General features: G+C 60.3%; 4 protein-coding genes across 6 annotated transcripts; 2 read left to right on the top strand and 2 right to left on the bottom strand.

Annotated features, from left to right (window-relative positions):
- Positions 1–1,604: 1,604 nt before the first annotated feature.
- On the bottom strand, positions 1,605–4,664 carry IL11 (interleukin 11; the record flags this gene model as incomplete). Its single annotated transcript, XM_081118474.1, has 5 exons — positions 1,605–1,775; positions 2,652–2,813; positions 2,935–3,021; positions 3,196–3,368; positions 4,643–4,664. The coding sequence occupies 5 exons, from the start codon at positions 4,662–4,664 to the stop codon at positions 1,605–1,607; spliced, it is 615 nt and encodes a 204-aa protein (XP_080974600.1).
- A 3,961-nt stretch (positions 4,665–8,625) lies between these two features.
- Positions 8,626–9,484, top strand: TMEM190 (transmembrane protein 190; the record flags this gene model as incomplete). Its single annotated transcript, XM_081119001.1, has 4 exons — positions 8,626–8,723; positions 8,817–8,852; positions 9,128–9,253; positions 9,336–9,484. Exons 1-4 carry the CDS (start codon positions 8,666–8,668, stop codon positions 9,482–9,484), a joined length of 369 nt encoding a protein of 122 aa, XP_080975127.1. The 5' UTR covers positions 8,626–8,665.
- Positions 9,485–10,726: 1,242 nt separating this feature from the next.
- On the bottom strand, positions 10,727–13,457 carry TMEM238 (transmembrane protein 238). The gene is made up of 2 exons (XM_081118662.1): positions 12,833–13,457; positions 10,727–10,816 (listed from the first exon to the last, which is right to left on the bottom strand). The coding sequence occupies exon 1, from the start codon at positions 13,371–13,373 to the stop codon at positions 12,840–12,842; it is 534 nt and encodes a 177-aa protein (XP_080974788.1). The 5' UTR covers positions 13,374–13,457; the 3' UTR covers positions 10,727–10,816; positions 12,833–12,839.
- A 684-nt stretch (positions 13,458–14,141) lies between these two features.
- RPL28 (ribosomal protein L28) lies at positions 14,142–17,279 on the top strand. Of its 3 annotated transcripts, none has more exons than XM_081118659.1 (4): positions 14,142–14,843; positions 15,203–15,291; positions 15,386–15,509; positions 17,023–17,279. In XM_081118659.1, exons 2-4 carry the CDS (start codon positions 15,211–15,213, stop codon positions 17,229–17,231), a joined length of 414 nt encoding a protein of 137 aa, XP_080974785.1. In that variant the 5' UTR covers positions 14,142–14,843; positions 15,203–15,210; the 3' UTR covers positions 17,232–17,279. The 3 variants fall into 3 exon arrangements, with proteins under 3 accessions (XP_080974785.1, XP_080974787.1, XP_080974786.1); XM_081118661.1 differs by having other exon boundaries at positions 14,838–15,097; XM_081118660.1 differs by having other exon boundaries at positions 14,843–14,899.
- The last annotated feature ends 4,331 nt before the right edge of the window (positions 17,280–21,610 follow it).

Below are 21,610 nucleotides of genomic sequence, written 5' to 3'. Positions count from 1 at the left end.
GACTCTTCCTAGGAACTCCCCTGGGGCCAAGGGCTCCTTTCTCGCCTGGAGTCCTGAGGGCTGGGGGTGGAGGGTGAACCAGAAGGCCCCTCCCCAGACTCATACTGGTGACAAGACAGGGCCCCCTGGGAGGGTCTGTCTGGGATGCTGCAGATGGATAGTTAACCAAAGGGTTTCTGACCTAAGGAGTCCTGAATACAGCCCCTGTTCACGACTGACCCTTCTCTAGATGCTGAGTAATACCCATACCCCCACAGAGCCTCAGTTTCCCCATATCAAATGCATTTGTGTCCGTGGTCACAGCTGCTGTATGTTGAGTTGTAAAGAAAGGAACACACCCTTTGCAATGAGCCAGGCCTCTGGCAGAATCACAATTGTGTCTCTCTAGCTGTGTAACCTTGAACCCCAGTCTCAATTTCTCTTATCTGTAAATGGGGTGTACTGGAGGATCCAGGGGATCATGTGAGTAAGACCCTACACTTAAGGCACAGTCCAGAGCAGGTGCCCAGTGAATGGTTCTTCTTGTCCCTTTCTGAGAGCTTATTTTTGAGGGGGTTTGGGGGGACTGGTATGCTGTTAACCTAAAAATAGTGTTCATTATTTTTTGACAATGTCATGCAAAATACATGGGCACTGTAGAAATTCTGGAGAGTAACTACAAGCACAAATAATAAAAGTCACACACAATCCCACCCCACACCTTCTACCCGGAGGTGGCTATTGTCAATATTTTGGTATATTTTGTCTAGAATTTAAAAAAAAAAGTTTTTATTGATTTTAGAGAGAGGGAGACAGAGAAACATCGATGAAAGAGCAACATCATACATAGGCTGCTCCCTGCAATCCTCCTACTGGGGATCAAGTTCAAAACCCAGACATGTGCCCTGACCTGGAATCAAACTGGCGAACTTTTGGTGCATGGGGCCGACGCTCAACCAACTAAGCCACACTGGTCAGGGGCTTCCATTAAATATTTATTGAATGCCTTTGAAGTGCTGGGCACGAGGTGAGGCTCAGACCCAGCCCCTCAGGGTTCAGGGTCTCAGACACCAATGGTCTCTCCTCCACGGCCTTGACCACTCAGAGTCCCTCCCTCTTCCTGCCCCAGGGGCCCCATCGTCTAGCCCCCAGCCATCAGCCCCCATAGAAACAGCCTTCGAATGGATGTGTATGACAAATTTAATTCCCCCTTCTCCATCTCACAGAGGTTTCTCATGTTTTTGTACAAAAACCCAAGCCTCCTTTCCCTCCCTCCCCACCCCAACACAAAAAAATAATAGTTTAATAAATAACATATGCTCCTGCTCAGGGAGAGTGGGGGCCAGGGAGACACGGCGGCCTGACTTCTTAGAGATCCAAGAATCAGGGACCCTAGTCCCCTCCCACTGGGAACCCCTGAGTCCACCTGCCTCCCACCCATCCCCAGAAATAAATAAGTATAAATAAGGCACAGGTGTCCCTGCTCGGGTCTCCTGGAGGGACTGTCTCTAACTAGGGGGAGATAATGGGGAAGGGGGGTCCTCTGGCTGCCACGCCCCCAGTCCCAAAATAAATAAATAAATAAGGTCTGGCAGTGAAGGATGCTGGTGGCTCTGGGTGGTGGGTCACAGCCGAGTCTTGAGCAGCAGCAAGCCCCGCACCGCCCAGTCCAGGGTCAAGTGCAGCCCCCCGAGGATGGCGTGGGCAGCCCGGATGCCGCCCCAGGCTGAGGCTGGCGGGGCCAGCGGGGGCGCCGGTGGGTCTGGGGGCCCCTGGGGCAGGGCCAGGCGGGACATCTGTTGGAGAGGACAGAGGGTTAGCTACAGGCCAGGGGTGCAGCAGGGGTCTGAGAAGGAGTGTTTGGAGCCTCTGCTGAATCAGGTTAAGGGGTCCCAGTTACATATTTCCAGTGTCTTTGGTCTGTGGGGTGGGTGTCTGGCTGGGAGTTCAGAATATTGGGTTCAGAACACGGAGGCTGTGCCTCCAAAAGGTGGGGATCTTAAGGCTGGGGTTCCAGGGCCATGTCCAGGGGGTTGAGGGCAAGGTCTGGAGAATCGGGGCTGGATCCTGGTGCTGGGTGAGGGTGGGTGCTGTGGACTCAAGTCGGGCCGGGCCTGGATCTCAGGGGCGGGTCTTAGATCTCTAGGACTCCTGGGCGAGGGCTGGGGTCTCAAGTGTGGGGTCTCAGAACTGAGAGCTGGAGTTTGAGGTCCAGGGTCTTTGGGGTCAAGCCCAGGGGTCTTAGGGTCTTAGTTCTGTGGATCAGGACCTTGGGGTCTCAAGAACTCACAACCCGGATCTGAAGTCTTAGGGACTCAAGGCTCAAGACCTGGGGTCTTGTAGTTTCAGAGTCTAGGGTCTTGAGGTCTGGGCTTTGCCATCAGGGTCTCTAGTCCCGGATCCGGGGATCTCGGGGTCTGGAGGTTCCGTTTCCGGGGCTTGGGGTCTGGACTTGGTGTATTGGGGCCCAGGTCTCCATTTCAGGGTGAGGGTTTGCACTGTCAAGTCTTAGGGCTTCAGAGTGGGAGTTTGGGGGTCACAAGATCACAGGGTCTCTGTTTTTGGGGTGATATTAGGAGTTTCCTGGCAGGATTCTGGAGTCTGGGGCCTCGGGGTCTCAGGACCACGGGGCCTTGGGGACGGGCGAGGGCCCCCGAGCAGGGGCAACCTACCAGGAGCTGCAGCCGGCGCAGCAGCCGGTCCAGCCGGGCCTGCAGGGCCCCCAGCTCGGGCTCCAGGGTCCGCAGGGAAGGGCCCCCCGCCCGGCGCAGCCACTGCACGTGCCTCAGGTAGGAGAACAGGTCTGCCCGCAGCCGCGTCAACACCCCCGGGAGCTAGGGCACAGGGCGTGCGGGGTCAGGGGCCCCTGGCCCATGCCCATTCCGGCCCCAGCTCCCCGGGGACCCCTTCCAGGGCCCGGCTCGCCCCTTCTCCCCATCCCTCTCCCGCTCCTACCTGCAGGGCGCCCAGCGCTCCTGCGCTCATGGCCAAGGTGGGGAGGGAGTCCAGGTTGTGGTCTCCGTCGGCTGGGAATCTGTCTCTCTGGGGGGGGGGGCAAAGAAGCTATGAGGGGGACCCTGCCCAGCTCTGGGGGTCCCTCCATCCTGCACCACGGGCCTCACCCTCCTCGGTCCTCCGTGCCTGCCACCTGTGGGAGCCCAGGTGCCCCCCCCGTCGCTCTGGGTCCGGCCCCGCCCAGCCTCTGCAGCCTCCTACCAGCTGTGCGGCCAGCTGCCGGGTGTCCGCCAGGAGGGAGCGCGTCAGGAGCACGGCGCTGTCCAGCTCGGCCCGAGGGTCTGGCGAAGCCCTCGGGGGGCCGGGAGGTGGCCCCGGGGCAGCGGCTCTATCTGGCCACAGGCTCAGCGCGACCAGGACCAGGCAGCAAACACCTGCCGGGGTGGGGGAGAAGGCGGAGGGCTCCGCTGGCCGCAGGGACTAGGACCCGGGGGTCTTGCGCCCAGGGCGGAGCGCCCGGGGCAGGTTGCCGGCCGGGGCGGGCTTCCCTCTCCCTCCCCGGCTCTGGCTGCCCCGCCCGTCGGAGCAGACGCGGCCCCGGGCGGGTAGACGGGCCGGGCGTCTCCCGTCCGCCCCCGGACGCCGGAATCTGGGCCCCGGGGCGGGGCGTGAGGGGGAGGCACAGGCCAGAACCTGCCCCCTCCCCGGGCCCCGGGAACCCGGGCCGGACTGAGAACAGAGGAGGCAGCTGGGGCCGGAGCCCCAGAGGCCGCGGCTCCTCCCCGGGAACCCCCCGGGGTGGGGCGCGGAGGGCCGGCGGCGGCGCGGGACGCGGGGCGCACCTGGCGGGAGAGCCGGACCCCGCGGGGCAGCGCTGCGGCTCCGGCCGCGGCCTCCCCGCGGCCCATCCCCCCCGCCCCACCCCCGGCCCCCGCAGCCAATCAGCGCCCCCCGGGCCGCCCCGCTCCCGCCGCACACCCCCAGCCCGCCCCCCGCGCCGCTCCCGCCGCCGTCCGTCCGTCCGTCCGTCCGTGCGGCCGGCTCCCGTCCCCGTCTGCAGCCCTGCCTCACGCCCCCTCCTCCGCCTGGCTCTCGCCTCCTCGCGGCCTCTGCCTCAGTTTCCCCGGGTCCTGGCTGAGCGCGCTCCGGTCCCCGCTGTCTGCCTGGGGGTCCTGGGCCCTCGGGGGTCCCCTCGCCGCCTCTGCCCGTCCGTCCTCGCGCCTCCGTTCCGCCGTGGCTCCGACCCCGGGCCCCCACCCCGCCCTCTGCCCGTCCCACTCCGGGCCTCCGACTTTCCCAGACTCCCCCTCCGCGCCCGCCTCCCCATCGCTCCCTCTCGCTCCCGTCCCGCGGTCCGATGCCGCCGTCCGTCCGCTCCGCACCCTCCCCCCGACGGCCCCTCCCTCCTCCCTGCCCGTCTCCCTCCCCGCCGAACCCCACGAACTCGACCCGACTTACTGTTCATGTCCCCGCAGGGTCGGGGTTCCCCGGGGCAGAGGGCAGGGAGCCGGGGGCCTGTAACCCTTCCCTGTCCGCTGCCGGGGGAGCCCCAGGGGTCAGCTGGGCCTGGGCCGGGGGCGGGGAGGCATGTGCGGTGCGCAGCCGGGGCCTCGCAGTGAGCGAGCGCGCGCGCCGGGGGTTATATAGGGGGCCGGGGCGGCGGCGGGGGGCAGGCGCGGGGCGGGCGGCCTGACACATCCTGACTCACCCTCCCTGCCTGCCTTTTCCATTCAGACGGAGCCGGCCGCCGCGCAGGGCTCCGCCGCCGCGCTCGGAGGAGGGCACGGAACGAAAAGTTGGAAAAGTTGAAAGGGAAAGGGGGGGTCGGAGAGGGGCTGGTGAGGTCATTGGCGTCCCCTCCCTCCACCTCCTCGGCCGGCCGCCGCCGGGGCAGACACCGCGGCTCAGGGGCTGGGGCCGCCCGCGGGCGGGGGGTCCCCTGGACCCGGGTGGGCAGAGATGGGGAGGCAGGGGGAGGGGTGACGCGCACCGGAGAGGGGCGGGCCTGGGGAGCTGGAGGCTCGGGGGGGCGATCCCGAGGGGCAGGGGTTGAGAGAGAGAGACTGAGACCCAGGCAAGGATGAGAGTGTCACCCGGGCAGATGGGGACACTGGGGCAGAGACGCGGAGAGTGAGATGCAGAGAGAGGCGGAGGCAGCCCAGAGGCTCCCCGAGCAGAGGGGCCCGGGGCTCAGAGAGGGGAGGGTCTGGAGTCAGGGGTCAGGGAGAGAGGTGGAGGCGCACCTGAGGCCTGGAGAGACCGAGTGACCCCCTCTGCAAGGCGGGCAGAGACTCGGTCTCAGGGAGAGGGGAGCAGGGGCCAGGAGACACTCACGGAGAAGAGACACCAAGGCAGGGCTGCCAAGAGGGAGAGGCCCCTAGACACAGAGGTCGGGGCCAGGAGTCAGCCAGCGGGACAGAGCCAGGGAGAGCCTTCCTCCAGGTGACAGGTAGGGACAGAGAGGTGAGAGAGAGCCAGACACAGAGACGGGGGACCAAGACAGAGACCATGAGAGACCCAGCAGAGGTGGGACCTCAGGCGCGAGGCTCAACCCCTCCGTGCCTCAGTTTCCCTGTGAGATTGGGGACGGCTGTGTGCCCGCCTCCAACGCCCAAACGCCTCGATGCGCACAAAGGTGAATTCACTCGTGTAAAGCACACAGCCAGCTCTCAATGAATGTGGGCCACTGCTGGTTTCTTCGGTTTTATTTAACACGTTCGGGGGGACAGAGAGGAAGATGCAACGAGACCCGCGTGGCCCGTGAGCAAGACAGAGCGAGGGAGGTGCCGAGCGTGGCTCAGCGGGGAGCTGGAGGGGACAGGGCAGGGAGGACACCCTGCGGAGATGGGGACTCAGAGGGCTCAGTGAAGGGGGGAGACGGTTCAGGGACAGAGATGCTGACAGGCACACAGGTGGTAAGTGCCAGGCGTATGGGGCAGAGGTGGCCCTGGGGTTCAAGGCAGAGCCAGTGAGGGACTGGGACAGAACCCAAGTCCCCAAGGGCACCCCATCCCCCAGGGTGGCACAGAAAGATGAGATGGGAATGAGAAGGCAAAAGGTGACAGGCACTTCCAAAGGTGTCCCTGTAGCCCAGCTGGCGTGGCTCAGCAGTTGAGTCAAGACCTAGGACCCAGGACATTCAAGGTTCCGACCCCAGTGGGGCACAAGCCCGGGTTGCAGGCTCGACCCCCAGTCAGGGGCGCGCAGGCGGCAGCCGATCAACGACTCCCTCCCATCACTGATGTTTCAACTTTCTCTCTCCCTCTCCCTTCCATAAAGATATATACATATATTTTTTTAAAAGTCTCCTTGCAGAACCCCCTCCTGGCCCCCAGACTGTGCTGAGCTGGCAGGGGGCTCTGGGGCTGGATGGCAGCTGGAGTCATTCCCCTAGCACTGGGGGGGCAACGGCTCAGGTCCCCAGGGAGGTGAGGTCACAGCCCCCCCATGGTGGTACATGACCTCATCTCCCCAGGTAAGCATGCTTGCTCTCTCTTGGTCTGCCATGGCCACCCCTGCCACGGCCCCCCAGGGGCCCTCCCCAGCCCCTGCTCCCGCTGGGACCCAGGCCTCTGACCACTGGGAATCCACCCCTCAGGGGGCCTACTTCCGGCTGAGTCAGCGTGGGGGGCCCGAGGCTGCGTCAGTGAGGGGAGAACTGACGTAGCCCCCCCCAGACTGGCGGGGGCCAGCCAAGGTGACTCAGGCCACCAGCCTGGGGGGTGGACTGGCCTGAGGGGATGGGGCCTGGGCCTGGGGCCAGTCTGAGAGCAACAATAGGGATCTGGTCACAGCAGCCCCTCTACCTATAGAGAAGCTGGGGGGACAGCCTGAGGCCCCAGAATCAACCCAGGAGTCCAGGCGCCCAAACCCTCCTCCCTCAGACCCAGGAGGCAGGAATCCTAAACCCTAGTGTCCAGAAAGGGGGAGGCAAACTGTAGTGCAATTTGGGGAATGCTCTGCTGGGGCGGTCAGGAGCCTGGGGTGGGGCAGTGGTCCCTGGCTGGGACCAGTTTCCCCTCTGCCTCAACCCTCGCCCTGGGGCTGTGGGGCCATCTTCTCCCAGGTGGCCCCAAGAGGCTGAGGGAGAAGGGAGGGGTGCAGGACAGGAGGGGGTATTTTCAGGATTCCTGGGTCTTCCCCGGGGTTGGGGACACTCAGGCTACTTCTGTGGAAAGGAGGGCAAGAGGGAGAAAGAACACAGAGACCCGAGGTGAGAAAAAGACAGATGCAAAGGCAGTGAAAGCTAGCCGTGCAGAGGGAGCAGCTGAGGACGAGACAGACGCTCGGCGAGCAGCCGTGGGGAGGTACCACGGGGACCTGAGGAGGAGGGAGCCCGGGGTCCTCGCTCATGTGCTGGCCCTCAGGCCAGGCGGGACTGGCTGGTGTGAGGTCAGCAGGTCCCAGGCTGTGTGTGTGTGTGTGTGTGTGTGTGTGTGTGTGTGTGTCCGTCTGTCTGTCCCTGGGGGGTCCTGTCTGGCCTCTGGGGGGTGACGGAGCAGGCGGGCCGCAGAGGCAGCCCAAACCTGTCATTAGCGGTGAGGGCCCTGACGGTGGGGCCCCCCCAGTCCCAAGCCGCGGTCCAGGGCCCGGCAGCCCCACCCCCCACCCCCTCCTTGATCCCTGAGGAATCCCGGGAATTGGAAATGGGTCCAGATGATGTTGACACAGGAAACGGTCAGCAGCTGCCCGGCCTCAGCCCCACAACCCCTCTGACCCCCACCCCCGGCCCCCTGCCGAGCCCCCTCTGACCTGTGTCATCTCTGACGGAGGCAGCCCAGGGCCCACTCAGCTCCCACCAGGATGTTTATAGATGACGGAGTAGTCAGCCTCCCGGGGTTTCCCGAGAAAGGGGGTCTGGGCTCCTGGACAGTTGCCCTCAGACCTGACCCCAGCCCCTCCCCCTCAGACTCAGGAGTCCTGAGCCCCCAGCCCCTCTAACCCAGGTGTCCCGGGCCTCAGGCCCCTTTTCCCTAGCTCCCGAGTTGGGACACAAAAACTCACTGCCCCAGGACAGCTGAGCACCCACCACTGGCTGCAGAGCTGTGAATGGAGTTTCACTCCTGGTGAACTGGGGAACGCTCCCAGCCCAGGCCCCACCGCTGGGGGAGACCAAGCCAGGAGTTTGAAGACCTTCCATTGGATCCCCTTTCCCCATTTGCAGGTGGGGAGACAAGCCTAGGAAGGGAAAGGGTCTCCCCGCCCATGAGTCACCCTCAGCCCTGGGCCCTGAGATCCATCCGACAGGCATGGCCAAGCCAACCTGCTTACATAGTCCCCATCAGGGGGCCTTGAGTGCCACAGAGAGCAGGGGACTTCTGAGCAATGTCAGATCCCCATTGCCTCCTTGACTCCCTAGGTCACCTGGTTGCCAGGGGAAAGACTGGGCCACCTGGAGCTGCTCGCAGGCCTCAGGTGACTAACAGGGGCTCCCTGGAGAGGACTCTGCTGCCTACCTCTCAGGTCCCCTGGAAGGTAAGGAGGAGAGGCCTTGACCCCCACCCACCCTAAAGCCCGGTCTAGCTGGTTGCTAAGAAAGCAACTCTAGCAACCAGGCATGACCGGCCTAGTGTGACACCCCCTTCCTTCTTCCCCATTGCTGAGGGGCCCCTAGCAACAGAACTTAGAACCCTGGGGGCTGGGTGGGCAGGCAGGCGGGGCCCAGCTGGTTGCTGGGGGATGGCCTTCAAGGTCTCTCACCACAGAGGCCCCAGGGCTCTGGGGAGGAGACATGGCGGCCAGTGGGATCCCAGCTTTGAGCCTCTTACTGCTGATGCAGGGCTCAGTAGGTGAGGGGGCCCGGGGAGAGGGTCAGAGAGCCGAGGAGGGGGCGTCCCCAGCCTCCATACTGTGTGCCTGACACCATCTATTTTCCTTCACAGATGGGAATGGAATCCAGGGATTCTTCTACCCGTGGAGTGAGCAGTGGATGAATCCTGGGCTCCCACGGCTGGGGGCCCAGACTAGGCTCTGAGTCCAAAGGGAGGAGGGGATGCCTGGACCCCTGGGTCTGAGGGAGGAGGGGCTGGGATCAGGATTCCTGGTCTAATGGAGGAGGCTGGATATCTGGAATCCTGGGTCCATATAGAGTAAGCACTAGGCAGAGCCCAGGGAACTTGGCCTTGGGATCCTGGGCTCTGTGGCCCTCTGCGCCTGGGCCTGTGACCTCGCCATCCCTTATGGTTGCCCCCAGGCTGTGAAGGAGACGTGTGGAACCGGGAGAACTGTGGGGGAGAGGCGGCCATTGAGAACCCCAATCTCTGTCTGCGTCTACGATGCTGCTACCGAGATGGCATCTGCTACCACCAGCGGCCGGACGGTGAGTGCCTGTAAGACAGGGTCCCTGCGGACGGGGCTGGCAGCCAGGACCCCTGGGTCTCAAAGGTCTGAACTTTGTCCAGAGAATATGCGGAGGAAACACCTGTGGGCGCTGAGCTGGACGTGTGCGGGCCTTCTCTTCGTGATCTTCGGGGTCTTCTTGTATTGGCGAGTAGTGGCAGTGGGGTTTGGGTGGGCGCCCTGCCCCGAGAGGAGCAGGCGGATGGGCTAAGGCTGAGCATGCTCCCTTCCACGTCCCCTCCCGCCAGGTGGGTCAAGAGCCGGGGTATACAGCTCCCAGGGTTCAAATACCAGCCGTCCAGATCCGTCTCTATGTCATCCCAGGCCAAGAAAAAGGGCAGCCAGTCAGCCACCCTTCCTTTGAAGGGTTCCCAGGACGTCTCAGAAGGGGAAGACACAGTAGGGGAAGACGATTAGGGGCACCCCTGGGGGGACCCCTCAATAAAGACATAGCATATAGACACATGGCCTCTTTTCTGAGCCATGGGAGCCAGAGGTGGATGAAGCCCCAGGCAGGGAATGTGTGTGCGTGTTTGGGGAGAGGGTGGGTGGAGTGGTGGGGCCTGGGTGGTGATCATGGGGTGTCTGGACTGAAGGGGTCTGAAATGGGGAAGTTGGGGGTAGCCTGAACCGGGCTGGGGGGCATGCTACAGCTAGGGGGCTGTACCCCTCAGCTCTCTTCCTATAGGGAGCGCCGCTGCCTGACAGCCTAACTACCAACATGGTATCATGTGCCCAGCACCCAGTATTTCCCAGTCTTCCCACCAATGTCTGAGCACAGCGGGGTTCCCTATGGGGTATGAGCCTCCTGGGCAGACAACCTCAGCTCTCTCAGGCCCCCAGTGGCCTGGCAGAAATTTTCTTTGAAGTGCGGTACAGTTCAAGATGCATCTTGCCCGGCCAGCGTGGCTCAGTGGTTGAGCATCGACCTATATGATCCAGGAGATCTCAGTTTGATTCCCAGTCAGGGCATATGCTCGGGTTGGGGGCTCAATCCCCAGCAGGAGGCATGCAGGAGGCCGCCCATCAATGACTCTCTCATCATTGATGTTTCTATTTCCCTCTCTCTCTCCCTTCCTCTCTCTGAGACTCATCCTAACCCTGAACCTTCCTTCCTCCCCTCCTTTCTCAGCACCAGACTCACACCAACCTCCCCTCCATGAGACTTTCCCCCAATAAATACCTTGGAAGTCTAATTTGTCCCTCTGTCTGCTTCTCTGAGGGTCCCAAACTGACAGGAGCCTGGGCAGAGGGAGGTCTGGACTGAGAGGGTGAGTCTGGGCTCCAGATCCTGGTGAAGCCAGGCTCCTATGTCCCCAGTGGCTTTGGGATCCTCAAGTATATGTGAATGTGACTTAGTCCACTTGGCCCTCCCAGCACCCCTGCCCCAGCGATGGCCCTCTCGCAGACAGACAAACAGAGCTGGGAGGCAGTCATTTATGCAGGTGATAAAGGAGCACAGGTAGGCATCCTGGTGGCCTCGTGATGTTGGGGGCATCTGCACATTACAGTCAGGTCCCGACAGGTGGATCCACAGGTTTGTCTGCAGGAGGGAGGGCAGTGTTAGTGGCTGCTGGGGACCCCATATCCATGTGCTCTCTGCATCCACCACCCAGGGGCGCAAGGGACACAGGGGAAGCCCTTTCCACCTGCTTCAGCCCCTCACCCACTGGCTCACCCACTTGCTCACTGGCTTCTCATCCTTTCATGCCCTGATTTGCTGCAGAGTGTGTGTGACTTTAAGTGACCAGAACACCATGGTACAGGTGGGGAATGAGAGGCCAGGAGAGACAGGCGCAGAGACAAAAAGAGACTTGGGAGACAGAGAGAGACTGAAACAGAGACGGGCAGGCAGGCAGAGACAGAGAAGACAGAGAGGGGACAAGTGACAAAGAGTGGAGGTGGGTCTGCATGGCCACTCAACTAACTTTGGTCCCAGAGTGGGAGGGGAGGCATTGGAGCCAGGACCTATGGGACCCTCCGTTAAAATTCAAGTTCTCTGTCCTTCATGTGCTGGGAGCACCTCACCCTTCCCATTGAGGAGGAATTCTGTGTCTGGATTCCATCCATCCATCCATCCATCCATCCATCCATCCATTCACCCATACATCCATCCATCCATCCACCCACCAACCTATCCATTTACCAATCCATGCACACATCCATCCATTCACTCGTCCATCTATCCATGCACTCATCCATCAACCGATCTGTCCATCTATCCATCAACAAATCCATTCATCCATCCACCAATCCCTCCACCCATCCATTCAACTATCCATTTGTCCATCCATGCATCCATCCACCAACTCATCCATTCATCTCTCTATCCACCTACTTATCCACCAATCCACCAATCTATCCATCCACTTATACACCAACTAATCCACCCATCCATGCATCCATCTATCCACTGACTCATCCACTCATCTCTCTGTCCACCCACGCACCCATCCACCAATCCATCCATCCAGGTAACCATCAACCTCTGATTTCTTGGGTTAACTTTTTGCTGGGAAGTTCTAAGAACATAGACACCAGAGACCCGGGCCTCACCCTCAAGGGGCTCCCTGTTGGCTGGGAGAAACAGAACCAACACACACAGACACAGCACATGATGATACAAGCAATAATGGATAACTCACAATAGGAAGACCCAGAGAAAGGCAGCGTAGTTGGGTTGGATCTTAGAGGACACATGGGAAGTTTTCTCTGTAGAGACAGCAGTGGCACTCCTGCGGTGGCGAGAGCGCGAACAGAGGCCAGCTGGTGTGAGCGCCTGGCTGCCCGTGGCCAAGCGACTTTAGAGAAGGCAGGAAATGTGGTGCTGAGACTTGGGGGGCGGGCATGTCAGTGACTGGCGTGGGGAACCTCAGCAGGCCTTTGAGCAGAGGAGTGCACGCGGAAGAGTGTGTTTAGGAAAGGGAACAGATGGTAGAGGAGGGATAAAGGGGAGGGAAGGAGCCTTGGTCCCTGCCGCCATCGCTCTCCTGCCTCCATTGGTCATTCCCACTTTTACTTTAAATCTCTTTAGACTTTTTGTCAGGAGAATCCCAGCGGTGTGCCCTTGGGCAAGAGGTGGTACCTTCTGGGGCCTCAGTGTCCTCGGCTGGCTTGGGGATGGTAGGAGTCATGGCCTCGGAGACCCAGTTACACTGGGGATTAAATGGGACCTGATGCACCTTGGGGCTGGAGCGCGGGAAGGGACCTCCCAGGTGACAGTGACTGTCCCTTACCTCCTGGGGTGGGGGTGGGGGAGCAGGGTCTCATTCGCGTTTCCCCAGCCCGCACTCAGGCCTGCTCCCTCTCTCCATCCTCTGGGCCTCTGCCACTCTCTGCGTCTCCATCTTGGCTGGGTCCTGTGTCTCCCTGGCTCCCCTGTCTCTCCCTGCCTCTCTGTCTCCATCTTTCCCAGTGTCTCTCCAATCCCACCTCCCCCGAAGTCCCTCCCTCCCTCCCTCCCGCGGCCCCCGCTCCCCCCGGCCCTCCCTCGGACCCTCCCTCCTTCCGTCCCCCAGCCGCCCCGCGGTCTCACCCCGCCCCGCCCCCCGGGCCTCACCTCCGGCTCACTCGGGGCCGGCGCCGGGCGCCCCGGGCGCCGCCTCGAGCGTGGCGAGCTGCAGGCGCACGCGGCGGGAGCCGGCGCCGGGCGGCGGGGCCGCGCGGGCGCCGCGGCGCGCTCCCCGGGAGCCGGGCGCGGCGCGCGGGCCGGCGGCGGAGGCGGGCGCCGACCAGCGGCGGGAGAGCTTGCGCGCCAGGCGGGCGAGCGCCGAGGGCCGCAGGCCGTAGTCGCGCTCCAGCTCCTGGCGCGAGATCTCGATGTTGCCGGTGTACCAGAGGATCCAGCCCAGCAGGCTCAGGAAGACCAGCAGCGCGCCCGAGTAGATGAGCAGGTCGCCGAAGTCGCGGCCGCGCACCTGCAGCTGCGCGAACACGCCGGTCAGCAGCGCCGCCATGCCCGCCACGTCCAGCGCCACGGCCAGCAGCAGCGCCACCCGGCAGCGGCCCAGGCCCGCCGAGGGCGCGGGCGCACGGGCCGGCGGGGACGGCGCGCCCGGCGGGGGGCCCTGCGAGGCGCACGCCGCGGGCGCCGCCGCCATGGCCCTGCTTCGCCGCGCTGGCTCCGGCCGGGAGTTTTCCGGGTGCCGCCCGTCCAGGGGCGGGGTCGGGGCCGGCGCCAGGTGTGCCCCGCGGCCTCCGGGTCACCTGAGCTGGGCGGCTCTGGAGGGGCCCTGCCCGGGGTTTCCTTGCAGGGCCTGGCGCCGAGGCGTAAGGGTGGCCCGGGGCCCCTGCGCCCCGAGGAGCGGAGGCAGCACGGTCAACATTCGGGGCGCCCTGATGGAGGCGGCGGGGCGGGCGGAAGCCTGGCCCCGTTCCGCTCCGCTCTCCTCCGGGGGCCTTCTAGGCACCACGGGGGGACGGGCGGTGTCCAAATAGGGACGGGACAGGCGCTCAGCGCGGGGGGCTCGGGACGCGGGCTCTGCGGGGCCGCGGTTCCGCTCACGCGCTCCTGCCCCGGGAGCGTCCTGGGAGCCACCGCCGAGCGGACGGCACGAAGGTGGCCGGTCACGGGCCGCCCCGCCGTCGGACTCGCGGCGCCCTGATGGACGTCAGGCGTCGGCTTTGCTTTTTTCGGCTGGGGCCTCGTCCGGCCCTGCCCTCACAGGCGCCCCGGGGAGCCGCGGGGTCGCCGGGGACCGAAAGCAGGATTCCCGGAAGTGGGACGGGCGGGACGAAGCGGCCCCGAGGGGAGGTGGGGCGCTGGCGGGCAGGGACGGGACCCCTGAAGGAACGACTCGAGGGCTTTCCCAGGCAGGTCTCCCTCCGAACAACTCGCCCTTAGAGGACACCCACGCTCCCCGGGGTGCGAACCTGGAGGAGTAAGGTCGCTTTCCCTCTAGACCCAACACTTGGAGTTTGTTTTCCCCTCGGGAGGAGACTGCGGGGGTTCCGAAGGCTTCCTAGTGTGGCCGAGAGGGACCGAGTGTTTCCGAACAGGCCCGAATCGGGCACGGGCCAATAAGAAAGGCGGCCACCCTCTCCGAAGAGCGTTGCCGGAGACTTCCGGAGATGCCCGAGCGAGCCTTCTTCGGCAATAGCCGAGGGCATACGAAGAAGACCGGAAGCACCGAGGCCTTGAGCTAGGCTTAAATAGTTCGCACACTCACACGTTCGTTCATAAGCATAAACCCTAAAACATATCTATTGAGCGCTCATCCTGTGTCAAGCGCTGGGTGACCAATCCCGGGGAGAGGCCGCTGAGGAAAGGGGCTTGGGGCCGCTCTAGCTGTACCCAGCCGTGGAGTTACGGAAACACACGAAGGGCCCCGGAATGGTACAGCTCCGCGTCTGAGAACGCGCCCTCCGGTCTCTGAGGAGTTCCGAAGGTTCCCGAGCGGTGTGTGACGGACCGGCGGAAGTAGCCGAACGTCGCCGAGCCGCCCTTGGAGGCGGGGTCAGGAGACGGCGAGCGCGTGCCCAGAGGCTAAGCGGAAATGCGTGTCGGTATTAAAGACGTCGCCCCGCCCCTTGCGTGCCTCTTCCGTCTCCGGCAGCAGCATCGTGAGGAGGTGAGCGCAGGCCTTCCGCCCGCCCGCGTGGCCGCGTCTTGCGCCCCCGGTCCCGTGTTAGTTCCCGCCAGCGGTTCCCGGCGCGTCCCTCGCGTGTTTGGCTCCCCCCGGCCCCGGCGCCCGCGGCGCTGTGGGCTCTCACGTTCTCCTCAGTTAGTCCCGGGCCTGCGTTCAGCCCCGCCGCCTTAGGTCGCCCAGCCCCGCCTGGGAAGTTCCTGGGTGCTGTCCGCCCTCGGGTTGCCCACCTTCGCCAGGTCCCCGCTCACACCCTCCATCTCTTGTCCTGGGGGGGTCCCGGGGCTCGGCCTCGGCCTGCGGCTCCCTTTGACATCGCCCCGCGCGCGCCTCTCTCTCCGCAGCTGCCGCCATGTCTGCCCACCTGCAGTGGATGATCGTGCGGAACTGCTCCAGCTTCCTGATCAAGAGGAACAAGCAGACGTACAGCACCGTAAGTGGGACCCGCACGCCGGGTCTGAGGGGGGCGGCTTCGCGGGCGCCCGGCCCCCTCCCTCTTCCCGACCCTCATACGTCCTCCCTCCCAGGAACCCAACAACCTGAAGGCCCGCAACTCCTTTCGCTACAACGGGCTGATTCACCGCAAGACCGTGGGCGTGGAGCCCGCGGCCGACGGCAAAGGCGTGGTGGTCGTCATGAAGCGCAGATCCGGTGAGTGTGTCCCCCGGCTTGGCCCCCATCGGGGCAGGGAGCTGGGGTTTTTTCAGTGTTGGGCAACAAGAGTGATTCTGCTACTTAGTCGAGGATTCCTGGGGTCAGGATGTTCCTCTGGGACGCTGCTCACCTCTTGGCCACTCCGCCCTCTGTCAGCTGGTGGAGTCTTTTTCAAACCTGCTTTGTCCTCTGTAAAATGGAGAAATTAATAACCTGAGCTGTATGTACTGGTGGTGGTGGTGGTTAGGATTAAATTACAGGGTTGCACCAGCCGATGTTTTAAGGTTAATTCCTTCAAACAGCCCAGGTGGAGGTGGATGTCTCCATCTCGATGCTGGTGGGAAAATTTAGGCAAGTAGTTGATCCGCCCCCCAAGCTCCCACTTGTAGGAAGCAGCAGGCTGACCCCGTTTTTGCTGTGTGGACCCAAACAGATAACCCATCCTCATAAACTGTACCCTTAGGCACAAATGGGCCATTTTAGTGTCTTAGAGAATGTTGGAGAATTCAGAGGCTTTTCTGAGTCATGGGGTATGGTACCTCCACCATTTCTGTTCTTTGCCGTTTTTAAGAGAGGAATGAGCTTTTCTCAGGTCCCTGATGATGACCAGTGTCTGTTTGTGGTCAGGGTTCAGCATCTGGTTCAGTGTCGTCCGTGTCCATTTGCCGGCCAGCTCCCGATCTTGGTGACTCCTGTCTGTCCTTAGGAGCACAGCTCTAGAGTGCCCAGTCACTTAGGCCAGTGGGCTTCTCAGGTTTCCACACTCCTCGTTCTGGTGTGTTGGGTCCTGTAGAGACTTTCCCTTCTTGGATTGTTGAGTGGCCTTCCCCAACTGTCAGGAACTGGGCTGATGTGAGCAGTTAATGTGGGTCCTGTTCCAGGGTCAGTGACTTGGCCATACCCCTGGTATGGAGAAAAGGGTCCTTGGCTGAATTCTGGGCAGTGGAGCCCAAGTTCCACCTGTGTGGCTCCTCACCACTGGCCCTTCTTGACTCCCCGTCACCCCAGCATCGGGGCCAGGCCCCAGCTTGGCATTTCAGACCCTTGTGCAGAGTGGGTACCTTGGGCCCGGGGGTGGGGTGGAGCAGAGAAAGGAGGGCAGCTGCAGTGGTAGAAGTGCTCGCTGTCTGGCCAACGTGGTGCCAAGTGCCTCCCTCACCTCGCTGTGCCTGGAGCCAGGAAGCCTGGATTCCCACAGCTCTGTTGTGTGTTTGTGACTTTGGGTGGAGGCCCTCATCCATTGTGTCTGCTCTCTCTGTAAAGTGAGATGATGGCGATTGATGTGTCTCGGATACAGTGACAGGGAGATGCCTGTACAGTACCCATGGCCTAGCCTTGGTGGTCACTGTTAGTGTCCCGTAAATCTGTGTGTGAAGGTGAGGCTGGGGCCTGCCCAGGCTCACAGCCATGGCGCTCGGGTTCTGGCAGTGCTGTACCCTCATACCTGGAAGGTGCGTTAAAGGCCCAGGCCATCTGACTGACCCCCTGGGGCCCCCTTCTCCCCCACCAGGCCAGCGAAAGCCCGCAACCTCCTATGTGCGGACTACCATAAACAAGAACGCCCGGGCCACCCTGAGCAGCATCCGGCACATGATCCGCAAGAACAAGTACCGCCCGGATCTGCGCATGGCCGCCATCCGCAGGGCCAGCGCCATACTGCGCAGCCAGAAGCCTGTGATGGTGAAAAGGAAGCGGGCCCGCCCCACCAAGAGCTCCTGAGCACCCCCTCCCCCCAAAACAATAAAGGTATCAGCCAACTTTCCTTAACTGCCTCTCCCAGGCTTCGTGTGTGTGTGTGTGTGTGTGTGTGTGTGTGTGTGTGTGTGTGTGTCAGAGAGAGAGAGTGTGAGACAGACCTAGGCCATGTCACTGGAACTGTCAGCTTGGGGGGGGGGAGCTCCCTCCTCCCCCTCTCCCTCCCCCATCCAACAGGTCAAAGTGTGTTGGAACTGGAGGGACCAGGGCCAGGTCCGGGAGCCCAGTCCCAGCGTGTGACTAGGTCTAGGCTCTCTGCTCCTGGCAGTGGGCTGGGGGCTGGTGTAAATTCCTACATTCAGCGCATCAGAGATGACCAGAATTAATCAGAAAGTGCAGATTAAACCAGTAAAGTCCTCAGAATCCCACACTGTTGGAACATAACAGCTTCAAGACCTTAAATGACAATTTTTGATTCGTGAACGTTTAGAATAAATTTTCTAAGGAGTGGGGATCTGGACCGAGGTCAGCACACTGGGCTAGATCCGCCCACCTGCACCTTCCTCCAGCTGTTTGAAGGTGGACGTGATTACCATCTGGGTGTTTGCTGTCTGGGGACCCTGTCTGTAGACACTTGTGATGGAATTTGGGAGAGAAGTGGCCCCTTTCCAGCGTGAAGGCCACAGGCTGGCCCCCTCCATGCTGTGGTCCTGGGGCGGATGGCAGCCCCTCCAGAAACCCCCACAGGAGTGAGGTGAGGAATATCCTAGGACAGACCTGGGGCCCCATCATGCCGTGGCTGCTGGTTCTGGGCCAAGAGTGCCCATGAGGAGGGGCACAGGCCCTCAAGCCACCCAGAAGGGATGTGGCACCCAGGCTTCCCACCGACCAGCTGCCATGTCCTTAAGCAGCCTGTTCTTGTCTAAGGACCTGACCAGCCAACTTTTTACCTCCTGCTGAACTGGGAGTGCTCACACTCCATCTGTCAGCCTCAGGCTGTCTCTCACTTGCTCCCTGGTCTTGCTGCAGAAGCCCCTGGGGGACCAGCCACCCAGCTGCCTGCAGGCCCTGCCGGGTTTGGCCCTGCTTCTCTAGCCTTACCTGAGCTCTTTGCGTACTCCACTCCACCTGCTACCTCTAGCGTCCCCATATCCCGCAGCTGCATCTTGTCCAGGGTGTCAGTTCTTATCTCCTCGGGTCTCCTCTAATTGCCCATCTAAAGAACATACTGGCCCTCTCACCCCTCCCGTTGCCCTCTAAGTCCTTGCCTGCATGTTTCGGGTCTTTTGGTGTTTATCGCAACCTGTGATAACATGTGGTCCATGACCACCTTGGCCACTAGCAGAACCCTCCTGGTGAAGGCAGTGCTGACAAAGGCCCACCCACCTCGCCTCCCTGCACCCAGTGTCCTGGGGCATCTGCACCGGCAAAGGTTCCATATTCCAGCACGGTCAGTGGGTCCAGAACCTGTGACCCGAAGGATGGCACACCTGTAAGACACACCTCCACGTTGGATACCAAACAGCTAGGAGCAGGGAAGGGCTGTAGTGCTGATAGGGACAGACTTCCAGACTTGCCATTAAGTCTAGAAAGCAAAGTGTGTGACTTGCTGATGGGGGGAGACATTGGTTTGCTGTTCTACTCATGTATTCACTGGTTGATTCTTGTTTGTGCTGCGACCAGAGATTGAACCCTCAGCCTTGGTGTATGGGGACGATGCTGGAACCAACTGAGCTACCTGGCCAGGGCTAGAAGAATAGATATTTAAATTTGCTCACATTCGCTAGAGTTTCCCCAGAAAAATACACAAGCATGTTCTATCATTGGTTGTCCTGATTAAGAGAACTGAGAGTTGGGAAGAAAGGACTGAGAGGGAGCCATTTCTTTGTAGGAACTTGTTTTCCTAAGTTTAAAAAAGGTCTGCTTTATGAATAGGGAACATTCACAAGGTGTTCCAGGCTCTCCTTCCTTGAGATGTATTTGCAGGTTCTAATATGATGTTCCAGAGGCGTTAAATACATACGCAAGCGAAGACACATCTAGCTTGGCCAGTGTGGCTGGGTTGGAGCATCATCCCCTGCACCACAGGTGGGTTCGATTCCAGGTCAGGCACATGCCTAGGGTGTGGGTTTGATCCCTGTCAAGGCTGGGTGCAGGAGGCAACTGAAAAATCGATGTTTCTCTCCCCCTCTCTAAGATCAATAAAGTTCTTTAAAAATAAAGACATGCATCCTATTTTAAACAAAAATCGTTAGAAATTGAACAGAAGTGGTAGCATGTTCTATAAACTACATGTTGCTCTTTTCAGACCGTATTTTGGGGACTGGTCCCTATCAGTACATAATGAGCTGCATGTTTTCAAAGTGTTCAAGTCGAGTGGAATACAGAACAGTGCATAAACCATATTTATACACTGGGTTACGGTTATTGTGTGTGCCCTGACTAGGGATCGAACCCGCAACCTTGGTGTATTGGGGTGACACTAACCAACTGAGCCACCCAGCCAGAGCATATGTATTCTTTGGATTAGTTCTTTCGAGTTATGGGACCTGCAGCTCTTGTCCCACTGACTTGCCTTTTACTCTACTTTAGATAAACAGTTCATGATTTAAAAATATTAAATCGGCTTGAAATATGCTTTACACAAAGTGAAATACACCTATTTGAAGTGTATAGTTTTACAAGTTTTTAAAAATCTTTGCTCCCGCCCGGCGAGGCGTGGCTCAGTGGTTAAGCGTCGACCTAGGATCCAGGCGATCAGGGTTTGATTCCCGGTCAGGGCACATGCCTGGGTTGTGGGCTGCAGCCGATCAATGACTCTCTCATCATTGATGTTTCTAGCTCTCTCTATCCCTCTCCTTTCCTCTTTCTGAAATCAATAAAGATATATTTAAAAAAAATAATAAAAAATCTTTGCTCCCATGTGACTAACAGTCAATACCTGGAATATGCTCATCACCCCCAAAACTCCCCATGTTCCTCTCCATTGGTCCTTGCTGATCCCAGCGAGCCAACAGTCCGCTTTTAGCTGTGAGTGGCTAGTTTGGCCTGTTCTAGGATTTCATACAAACGGGACAGAACATTTTGCACTTTTGTGTAAGGCTTCACCCAGCATGTCACATTTCTGAGATTCACCCGCTTTGGGTATCAGCGTTTTGCTGAGTGAATTTACCAGTTCCTTCACTCATCCGTCTGTTGAACATTTGGGTCATTTCCAGCTTTCGCCTATTAAAAAAGTAGCAACTGAAAATTCACGTACAAGCATTTTTGTAGATGTTTTCCTTTTTTTAAACAAAAAATATATTGATTTCAGAGAGAGGACAGGAGAGGGAGAGAGAAACATCAATGATGAGAGAGTCATTGATTGAGCCCGCAACCTGGGCATGTGCCCTGACTGGGAATCGAACCCCGATCGCCTGGATCCTAGGTCGACGCTCAACTGCTGAGCCACGCCTGGCCAGGCTTCCTTTTTCATTTTATGAAAAATTTAACCCACCCAAGGATTTCTTAAAAGTTCATTTTAGAGAGGAAGGGGGAGAGAGAAACCTCAATCAGCTTTCTCCTGTACATGCCCAGACCAGGGAGAGCACCTGCAACCTTTTGGTGCACGGAACGATGCCCCACTCAGTTGAGCCACCCAGCCAGGGCTTATGGTCATTTTTGACAGTACCCTGGGGTCCCGGCACAAGGCAACAAAATTGTCGATAATGGAGGAGGAACTGAGGCAACAACAGCCGGCCTTATCTGGCCCATCTATGGCCCACTGTGAGGAAAGCTAACCTGTCCCGGTTCCCACATACCCCTGAAGTGAGGGGCAGAACCTGCGAGTGACATCAAGGTATGGTCCTGCAGTCACATCATCACTTGGTTCATTAAGAGCACATCTCATCAACTGAGTCTTCAAGGAATCTGGGCACTGAGGTTGGACACTTGAGACCAGGGAGGGCAAGAACCCAAGGACAGCCCCCAGAGCTGAAGTCCACCATGACCTTGACCTGAGAAAGGCATGTGGCAGGCCTTTCAGCTTCGGTGTGAAACTCAGGAATACCCAGCTCGCCACACTACTGGGACTTTCGAGCATAGAAAATCGGAAGGTGCCAACTGTACTGGGCTCAGAGATTTGTTACACATCTGTCCCCAGTCAAGGACAAATGGACAAGGCTCCTCCCATCTGTCACCTGGCCCAGCAGGCCCCCTCCCCTCATCCCATTTCAAATGGGAAATCTGACTTGAGGGGCTGTGACTACCCCCCCACCACACAGAGGTGGCCCAAGCTCAATCAGGAGGCCCACTCAGCTGAGGGACCCAGCGTGGTGGACCATGGGTGCACTTGAGGGTGGGCTGCCAACTGCTGAGCTCTCATGGCAGAGGCTGGTCCTGGGGCACTAAAAGATACAGCGGCT

This window comes from Miniopterus schreibersii (genome assembly GCF_964146895.1).
Source record: "Miniopterus schreibersii genome assembly, chromosome: 18".
Taxonomy (NCBI): domain Eukaryota; kingdom Metazoa; phylum Chordata; class Mammalia; order Chiroptera; family Miniopteridae; genus Miniopterus; species Miniopterus schreibersii.
The sequence above is the reverse complement of the archived record's forward strand: the minus strand, read 5'-3'. Positions and strand labels throughout refer to the sequence as shown.